The 11,128-nt window shown below is 34.8% G+C and overlaps 1 protein-coding gene across 1 annotated transcript in view; it reads right to left on the bottom strand.

Moving 5' to 3' along the window:
* Positions 1 to 11,128, bottom strand: part of LOC101891849 (nuclear pore membrane glycoprotein 210) — a 159,779-nt gene that overhangs the window by 62,038 nt on the left and 86,613 nt on the right. Inside the window, exon 21 of the mRNA XM_005192007.4 lies at positions 2,653 to 2,805. Within this exon, the coding sequence (XP_005192064.1) occupies positions 2,653 to 2,805 (153 nt within the window). The remainder of the gene's footprint in view (positions 1 to 2,652; positions 2,806 to 11,128) is intronic.

Below are 11,128 nucleotides of genomic sequence, written 5' to 3'. Positions count from 1 at the left end.
TTCATTTGAGTTTAAGATCTAAAGAAAACACACTTATCCGATTAATTTTTATTAATAAAAATTGCAATTTCTACAGCTTTGTATGATATGACCAAAATGTGCCTAATCGATACGAAGGTTTCAGACTTTAGGTCTCTTTGTTATAATTATTCAAAATGTTGACCCTTCAGACTAGATCAGGTTTTTCAAGTTTGAAAAAAGTCGGATGCTCATTCACGTTTGATGAGTTATTGAAGGTAGGTACCTGAAAAGGTGACCCGTTCTATTCACTCTTCATACCTGACCTTGAGTTCGGAAAAATATTGAGACGTGCGAAATTCAAAGACAGTCCGGCTTTTATTTCTCATTTTTTAACACCTATGATTATAATGAAACCAAATTAATCGTCTCCATTGGCGATCGGCCGATTTCATAACATTGAACACCGCACTTTTCTTAACCATGTTAAAGCTCGATGCTCATAATTCAGTCCACAAACCGTCATAGTCCACTAACCGAACTGCTACACCCTTCTGATGTTTGGGGTAGCGGATAAGATTTTCGAATACCCGAAATAAGACCAATTTCCAACAGAGGCAGGGGGTCTAACGAATGAGCGTGATGAGCTCCGGCGTACCAACCCTACTGATTTCAGAGTCAGCGAACTGACAGTGGCAGTTAACAGGTTGATACAGGAGCACAACATAAAAAGTGGCTAGACCATCTGAAATGTTGCAACATTGGGGCCGATCTGTGTAAGTCGTGGGATTCGCTTTCGAACCCTGGGAAAAAGGATGATAGGGCCTCAGTCGATTTTAACGACGTAACGGTGATTGATCCAAGGAGGTGCGCTGAATATTTTAACCAAAAAGAAGGCTCCGCCACTGTTTACGATGGTTGATGTTACAAATACCATCCGAAACGCTAAGTCATCCAAAGCGTTGGTCCCAGACGAAATGTCAATGGTAATGTTAAAGCACCCGGTGTGTTTTCAACTGCCGTTAGCTACCCATATAGTTCCCGTATCCTGGTAAATAAGCAGGGTTGGCACGCTACTGAAACCATGCAAGAATGCCAGCAAAGGCGAATAATACAGGTCAATTCCGCTTTTATCGCTAGTAGCAAGGACTCCTAAAACATTACGCCTACCCAGCGTCATAGAAAGCTATCCATGCCAACCAATTCCGCTTTTATCGCTAGTAACAAGGAATCCTAAAACATTACGCCTACCCAGCGTCATAGAAAGCTATCCATGCCAACCATCAACGCGAATTCCGTCCACAACACGGCACCACATCAGCGTTACAAGCCATATCCACACATGTCAGTGGAGGATTAAACCAGAACAAGCTGTGTCATAGAACAGTGTCAGCCCTTGACCTATCAATGGATGTATGAGGATGTAAACGGTACTACCATCCGGACAAGTTTGAAACGTTGGATAATCAACTATATGTGTGGATGCCAGTCGCATGTGGAATTCCGGATCATGAAGTCCAAACCCCGTAAAGTGAAACCCAAAGGTGGGGTGATATCTCCGGAACTGTTTAACCTCTATCGTTCCGGAATTCCTTCCCCTCCAGGGGACATAGAGACTGATACATATGTTGATGATTGTACGATCATGCGTAAGTTGAACACCTATCTCGCGGAAATTGCCACCTGCTTCCACGCGAAAATCAATGACCACACTCTTAACCACATGGGCTGTGGAGATGCGAACAGAACTGAATGTGCAGGTCGATGAGAATATGATACCGACCACGAGCTACCTCAAGATCCTGGGGGCCACATTCGACAATATGTTCTGCTGCCCTGAGAACTGCGTCAGCACGCCTCCTCCTGAAACCTAAGGGGGCGAAGTTCCGTCAATATAACCATATACCTTTGTTGCATTACCTGCTTGAGTGTTATCATGGAAGTCATTGAAACCATCATATGGTTCTTCACAAAATAGCCCATAAAAGTAGCCGAATTTTTTAACCTGGAGCTTTAACCAGATTAACAGAGATTAGAACTAAACTATAACAACTCATTTTAAGGTCTATAATAATATGTTATAAGTGGTCTCAGAATCACCGCATGGGATTACTAGCCATTAAAACAGTATATTTGTCTTAAAACCTCTATACTAACGACGAAACTCGTCGCAAAGTGATTGGATCCGCGAGACTTCTCAGTGCATCTCCATAGGTCATTATAGCTCAACTGGAGAGAAAGAAATTATCAAATATCCATCTACAAATAACTTTCGCCTAATAATAAGGCAAAAGCTTTCAAATCAATCTATTTGGTTGTTTGGAAAGTTACGTGATGGATGTAGAAGCCTAGATTTTATGTTAAATGCGTAATAAATGCTATAAAAAAGCTTACAGACCGCAGTGCCTGAAACTCTAATTTCATACCCAAAAATAAAATAATAATGTACCGCCTTCAATAATATCTAATCAAATAAGAACAGAACCACAGCAACCTATTGCGGACCCCTAGAAATTTGTTTTCATTTTGTTTGCGGTAGTGGATGGTAGCATAGCAAGGGCATTCTATACGTTCCATCATTTTAATCGCATATGAATGCAAACTTAAAATTCCTAATTATAACATCTCTATGGAGTAACCATACACATTAAACATTTACAATTGTTCTCCTCATTTGTTTGTGGTTGCACTCACCTGGATATCTTGCATTGTTGATGGCGAAACAACCTGGACGAATATTTGCTCATCCAATGGCAGTTGTTTCAAAATTTTTATTTTATACTGAATAGAGCCATGAGCTTTTGTGTGAACGGACACTTTCAAAAATGCGGGATCCGAAGGTTTAACCTGAAACAAAGGGAGGAGAAGAAAAGGAAGATGAGTAAAACAAACAAAAAAGCAGAAAAAATAACAAATTCAAATAATAAATGAAAAATTATGAACAAATAGTTTTTGTTCATTACTTATTTATTTATGGGTCTCTCTCTCTCTATCTCTGTGTTTCTGCTCGTATTTCTTTGTCCGGACAAATGAAGTATCTGCACTCTTTTATTCTTTTTAATAATTCTTTAGAAATTCTTCTTTTTATTTGATTTGACCAAAACATATGAGTGTTTTGTGTGGATTACAACAACAAGCTACAACAGCAACAACAACACTTTATATATATTGCAAATTTAAATATTTACTTTTGTCTAATGTTTACAATGGAGCATTTTTGTGTTGTTTTGTGTAAAGGCAATAAATGCTCGCCTTGCACTTTTTTTTGTCATTCGTACAACAAAAAAATATATATGCTGTATGCTAAACAAATACATAAACATACATACATACTTACATAGCTATTTATATGTTTGTAATGTAAATGAAATAGATTGCATGTGCCAACTGTACACAGAACGAAAAGTTTGTAGGAAATATTTCATTTGCTTTTGATTTCTTCAGGAATTTTGCTGCAAATTTTGACGAAGTTGAAACTCTAGTAAGACAAATTCAGTCAATGTCCGGGCAGATGTGTGCCCCCCCTTTTTGGAAGACGTACCACAAAGAGAAGTACATCCCATATTTACACTAGGTATAATTTTGAAGAGAGCAGGAGATTACTTTCGTATTTTTTGAAAGACATGATTTTTAAAGATTTAAAAATTGACGAGAATCGGTGTGTCGCCAATAGTTTCCAGATCTATATGTGACATAAATACTTCCACGGACCAGGTTTAAATCGAGTTCTTGATTCGATGTATACGAGGTATGGTTTTTTTTATTTTATTTATTTATTTTTTTTTGTACTGGATGGAGGGTGTACCAGACACAGTGGGCCATTCTATTTCACACTGTATATTGGGGAGTTCAAAGTTTAGAGAAAATTCAACTCTGATTTTCCCTTATTTTATGATTTATTAACATTAACATTTTGACCTTGAGTAAGGTAAGTACACGAATGAGTGAAACAACATTGGCCACTTTCTCATCTGACCTTAACGCTATATAAAAATTATGATGTGCCAATTTCGACCCATAACGGGTTCTCCCTTAGCTCAATATGAGATTTATTTCCAAATTGAGCATTTATGAGTTATTATTATTTAAATTTCTGATTATTGGGAGCTCATATTCGTACCTGATCTTAGTCTTATCCCAATATTGACGGCTTATATATGTATATGTATTATTGTAAGCAAAGTACAGGTCGAATTTCTTGTCTCAAGATGAAATGTTGCACAGATCAGTGGTTTGGACTATAGATATAGTGATAACCGTTCTAAATTTCCATACACATATTCGTCCGTTTATTGTTCAAAATCCAACTACGAATTTAGTCTAGAAACAAATACGCCCAAGCCGTAATATGAATTCCTTAATAATGATTTTTCGACACTATAAGAAAGTACCGCTGTCATATTTTTGAGATCGGTTCAGATTTCGATATAATTTTCACATAAATTTCACACTGATTTGATGTAAATGATGCACCAAAATCAGGTTGGAATTTCGATCATATAATCAGGTTTCGATAAGAATAAAGTCTGCAAGTTTGGATGGGAACATTTTTATAATCCATTGCAATTTGACAAGGTAAGTTGCAGAAAATGTAGAGATGGATATGTTTCATTCTAAATGATGTAACTTAAAAACTTACAAAAATTGCGAAAAAAAAATACCGTTATACCCATGGTACAATGAAATAAACGTAACCTCATTTCAAATTAGCATTCCCAGCTCTACATTTTCTGTAGTTTACCTTTTCAAAGTTCAATGCACAAAAAACAGTTCCCATCTCTGATTTTATGAGTATAGATGTTGACAATGAGATGTTGTCAAAAGTATAAATTTGGAGAAAAAAATGTTAAACATATGATTACATGACTTTAGCTTCTTAGTTCTACCATGGTTATACCTTTATATGGAGGTCATACGAAAAGTGGGCCCGCATAAGTATTCTTTTTGTGTTAGGCTGTATTATATGTCTTAATGGGTAAGATCTTCAAAAACGAAATTTGAAACAATTTGGACCAAATCGTTTCAGATATAGATATTGTTCCGATTTATACCATAATATGCACTTTATACCAATGATATTTGGTAATAGAAATACGATAAACAAATTATTCCTTGGAATTTAATTGAAATTTAGTTCCCAAAGGTTGGTTACATCCGAATTCAAGTTTAAATCGCTCTATAGCCATAACAAGCAGCAATAACGCACATATTTGAAATTATTTACTTCATACAACTTGCCAATACCGACGTTTATTTATTGTGCGTAACTCTACTAAATATGCATATTGGTGTAGGGTATCATAGAGTCTGTGCCACTTGAGGATATACATCATTTGATACGACCAAAATGTTCATGGAAATAACCCTAGGTCTTTTTGCACCAAATCCGTTTCAGGACATTTGGATTCGATCTAGCAATGACCATCCGCCTGTCTGTCTGGCTGGCTGGTGCGCACGATAACTCTCGATCGTAATATTAATCTTATATTGACTTCGGAAATGGGTAATATTGGCCCACTCCTTCTGATCCTCCCCACAAAATGTTAACATTTTCAAAGAAAATAATTTACTGCGCAGAAAGAGAAAAGATAATCCAATTTTGCTCCAGCTTTGCAAATCCGTATATTTGTATCAGTGTTAGGTCAGTTGCGAAAATGGATTAAATCGGTCTGCTCCATCAAGCAACTTCCCTGACAGAGGGTCAAAGTTTTGAATACTTATAACTCTTATAAAATGTGTCCGATTTCTTAAAATCACAATATTTTTACTAAACCAAGGTCTGGTGCGAAGATGGAATATATCGGCCCACTCCTTCTGGTACCTCCCCCAAAAAGGGTCAAAATGTTGAATATCCATGAAACTCATAAAACGAGATATTAACATCCGATTCCGTTCAGACTTTAAGATAACGATGGTAGATCGGATCATACCTTCTGGTATCTCCCCTACAAAGGGTCAAAATTTTTAATATCCATGAAGCTCATAAAACGAGAAATTAACATCCGATTCCATTCAGATTCAGATTGATACATCTCAATATTCCCTCCAACATTCTGGTACCTCCCTCACGTAGGGTTTAAGATTTTGAAAAACAAAACGGTCAAAGAAAGCGAATTAAACATCCAACTCTCTTCAAATTTCAAACATCCAAACATTTTTGCCAGCACATGATCTGTTGTGAAGATGATATATGTCTGCGAACCTCTTCTGGTACCTAATCCACAAGGGGTCACAATTGTCAATACTTTTTTCTGTTATAACTTGCGAAACAAGTCAGCGATTCTTTAGAAATTGCAGTATCTAAATGTTTCTATCAACCAGAAAAATGAATATGGAAAGTACGATTTTGCTTAAAATTGGATCAAAATGTTCGATTTTCTTGTAACTTTTCCCATGCCTATATTTTATAGATGAAGTGTGAAAATGAAATACTTCGGTCTATTATATTTTCAGGTAAAAATTACCACATATCTCATATAAAGTCAAGGAGTAATCAATATAATCCAAGCCTGACACGTCGCAAAATTTATATCATATTTATTTAGCTCCGATACGAAACGGACAATATTGACCCACTTCTTCGGAACCTACTACATAGAGGAGCAACAGTTAGAATAATCAAAACAGAACTCAAAATATTTTTAAATGGTATAACATTGGCTGAGGGTATAAATCTGTCGGCAAAATCGACCGATACTTTTTTACTTGTTCTTGGTATTTCATTTTTGGTTCTCTTGTTTCAATGACGAGATAAATGACAGTAACCGTCCCTTATTTCTTTAGCTATGTTCAAAAAATAAAAAAAATGTGCAAAATGTTTTGCTCATCCAAAATATTTATTTTAATATTTTGTTGCCAAAAAAGTCTAATCTTGGATTAAAACCAAAAAAAAAAACAAATTGATATAAAATCCATTCGTTTGTTATTTATAATTTTCAATAGAAATTGATTGACAATGTGTGTTCTCCAAAACAAAATTACATTTGCTACAAAAACATAAACAGAGGGTGACAGCGCCACTTATTCCGTATCAGGCATGCCCTTAAGCATTCAACTAATTTGGTAATCGGCTTGTAGTGTTTGAGCTCGAAAATAAAATATTCATGGCATTTCATATTTGTGTAAATTCATAAAAATTCAATACATAGTTTATTGCCGTTCGTTTCTTGTCATGCAATTGCAACTGTTTGACCGACCCCTCTTTCAATTTTGTCCAGCCCCAACTGACCGCCCACACTTTGCTGCTGTTGTCATCAGGAATTTTACGTTTGTGGTTAGAGTAAATAAAAATGAAATTATTTTAATTGAAATATGTTTAGAATTCCATAATTTTTTTCCATGTTGTTGTCGTTGTTGTTCCATTTTTTTTTTGCTGTGTACAACAACATGTCCGTCTGTTGGTTCGTCCGTCCATCCGTCCGTTTATGCAAATATGAATTCACCTTCAGGCAACTGTGTAAATATGCGGAACTGAATTAGACCTGATGGAGTTGAACTTCGAAAATATCTGCAAATGAATGTATGTAAATATTTACATGCATTTATTTGTTTTTGTTGTTATACAAGTTTTTTTTGTGACAAATGTGTGTGTGTGTTTAAACACGTATACGACAGTCACATATATATTTGTTTGCGGAAAAGCAAAACGTAGTAAGCAACAGAATAGATGCTGGGAAGAAGAAGTCCTTCAGAAATGTTAAGAAAATTTGATTATTTTTCAAATATTTAGAGATGAAAATGATGGAATGAGAATTCCATTTGCTTTGGACCTGATCAATACAAGAAAATAGGTGTAGAGCCAATAACACATAATCTTCTATAACGTTAGTTGATTTCAATATTTATAGCTTGGAAAAGGATTGCTAAAGACATTTGCAAAATATAAACGTCAAATGTGACATAGAAGACAAATGCAATGTAATTAGCAAAACATTTAAAAACAAGTAGGCAAAGGCTATAGGCGTGCGGGGCCGACCATGTGATACCCTACAACAATACAATATGTTGAAAGCACACTTATGTCCAAATCCATTTAGGAAGATTTCGTTTTTGAAATGAAGTCATAGATATGTTGTAGAAAAACAAAAGAAAATGTACAATTCAAAATTGTAAAACAAATTTAAAAAAATCGCACGCTATAATATATGCGTCAAAAATCGAAAAAATAACGCTTTTTATTGTCATATTTTTACGCGATTCTTAAATTTAATCCTTTGTGGTAAGAAACCATTTCGAATTGATGAGAATTGTGAAAATCAGTCCAGCGGTTCTTGACTTATAAGCACAATAACTAAGATCTATTTTTTAAAAATATATTGTCCTATTTTTTTACATCCGATATCTTGGCTCTCAGCTTCACTGCAATGGTCAAAAGGGACCACTTAATGTATTTGTAATTTGGTTAAAAAATATTCGAGGTTTAGTGGAAATTTCCATATTTTTGACATAAACGTTATGGTTTGTTTTTTTTTCCCCGTTATGTATGCGTTTATAATTGTGGCCTGCAGAGCAGCAGCAAATTCATGATTTTGTTTTTTTTTTTTTTTTTTGTTTTTGATCCATTAAATATTTTACGATCATCTCCAAAAACAATAGGCTTCTATTCTGACCCTAACCCAACCTCCATTCTCAATTTCATGAGGATCGGACCCTTATTAGCGTGTTTACAAATTAACATGGACAGATGGAAGGACAAACATTCATAGCTAGATTGTCTCAGATAGGATAGAAGCAATGTAGTTGTTGTGGGCAAAAAAAAGATCGCTATGGCTTACAAGAGCCCTTCTTTGGAAAATAGTTATTGCGATTAACGTATGCGAATTAAACACCATAAACCCTCCAAGATTCACTCAAGTTCTACAAGCAAATCTTTTTCACAGAAAAGCCTGTTTTTGTGACGAAGCTCACTTTTGGCTCAATTGCAGAATTTTCGATTTTGGAGTGATGATCAGTGTAAAGCATTACAAAAACCAACTATGCATCCAGAAAAGGTCACAGTTTGGTGCGGTTTGTCCGTTAGTGGCATCTTTGGACCGTACTTCTTCAAAGATGCAGCGAACCGTAACGTAACTGTGAATGGGAAGCGCTACCGTGAGATGATATAATTTTTTTTTTTTTTTTTGGAGGGGCTCGATTTGCATGATATGTGGTTTCAAAAAGACGGTGCCACACAGCACGAGTAGCAATGGACTTATTGAGAGGCGAGCTTGGTAAACACTTTATTTTACATTCGGGACCGGACTGTGTTGAAGCTCATGTCTATACAGACGAGTCCGCCTCAATTGACACATTGGAAGACAATATTAAAGTATTTATTGGAGAAATACGGGCCATAATGTTGGAAAGAGTATACCAAATTGGACTAAACGGAACTTCACACACCGGAACTTACACCGTGCAACACAAATAATAATTACGGAAAAAATCCAGCAGATTATGATTAATTTGGTTAAAAACTTCCTTTAATCGGGATCGTAGGAAGTAAATATATTATACAAAATAATTTGCCATAAAATTCTACTATAGGTCCTGAAAGACGTCAAGGGTCTTAAATCTTACATAAACACCAGGAAATTATTTATATTAAAATAACATTTAAGGGTTTAAGCACATTACATTAAAATCACATCACATTGAAATTTTTTTGTAGATAGCGTTTCTGCATAATAAGAACTCAAAATGCCAAAAAGTGATTCTTACAAGGGGACAGTTCCATATGGTGGACCGATATTATCAATTTTCTGTACCACCGATTCTGGGTGTAATCCAAAGATCTCTATCCAATTTGAAATATTTCTTTCTCTGACAACTTCCACCTTAAATTAAATTTTATGTTATTTTCAGGCGTCAAATAAAAAAAAACAAAAAAAAAAGCGTGGAAAAATTGATCAAAAACATTAGGAAATATTTTCAGGGTTTTTGAGAAAATTGAGATTTCTTTGATGACTAATAAAATGGCTAAATTTGATGAATAATATTTTTGTCTTCGACAAGAATGAAGGTACATTTAAATAGGCTATTCCGCTCATACACGTAAACAGGATGTGAGGTAATTTCAAAAAAAAAAAAAAAAAAAAAAAAAAAAAACTCTTTTTTGAAGCAGTCAACATTTTGTCCATTATCCATCCACATCTAGTTGTCATTGTATCTTTTAGCCAATCTACGATATAAATTATTGGTTTGGAGTTTTGTATAGGCAGTCATTTGATGTTTAGCCTCCCGAGTTTCACTCTGAATTCGATTATAGTAATGTTATACATCTGACCCAAATTGATTGTAACCTTTTTGTGTATCAAACAAGTATAACGTATGTAAGTACATATGTGTATGTGCACATCCATATGCATCTATTTTTGTGGACAAATAGAAAACTGCAATTAAATTAATCTCGATAAATTCATTTTTTAACTTCATCAAAGTTGCAAAGAGACAAATGAGTAAATAAATAATTCAAAACGGCGATCTAGTCGGCAGAGGCGACTAGCAGAACTAGAAGAAATGTTTTAAATCAATACTTTGATATCTTATTTTAAGAACCGAAATATTGTGATTTTTGTAGGCTATAATTTCAAACACATACGCTTCAGTGCGCCAGTTTTATAGTGGATGGGACCAATGGACCTCAATTCTAGCACGCAGAAATATACAGAAATCCTTTGAAGCCAAATGTTGCCCACAGACAACAATTTTTTTGGGGTTGCGGGACTACATCTCTCTCCACAACTTGCTTATACATAATATATTCATGATATGGGATAAATCTTCTCTACTTTACTCCTTATATAGCCACGTTATTAATATTATTAGATTATGAATTTTAATGTACAGTCCAAAATATCATTCCATAATTGGAATTTATGAACTACATAACTCCATATATATATTGCAATTGAAAAATATGATTGTCTCATTCACGAATCGGATAAGGATAGGATCTTTAAATTTGTAGTAGATAACGATAAAACGAGGTTTTTGGAAATTCGTTCCAAAAAGTATTAAAAACTATGGTTTGGGCTAGAATTTGAAAATACGAAAAAGCATATAAGGCGGTAGTTTTGGTACCATAAATGCATTCATAGAAGGTGTTGTTTTAGGAAATTTATTGTTTAAAGTGTTTAATTTTGTTCCGCTAGTGTTAGAATTCTAAAAATTGATGATTAACTTTGTCAGC

This window comes from Musca domestica, unplaced genomic scaffold (assembly GCF_030504385.1).
Source record: "Musca domestica strain aabys unplaced genomic scaffold, Musca_domestica.polishedcontigs.V.1.1 10, whole genome shotgun sequence".
In the NCBI taxonomy this organism is placed as follows: domain Eukaryota; kingdom Metazoa; phylum Arthropoda; class Insecta; order Diptera; family Muscidae; genus Musca; species Musca domestica.
The sequence above is the reverse complement of the archived record's forward strand: the minus strand, read 5'-3'. Positions and strand labels throughout refer to the sequence as shown.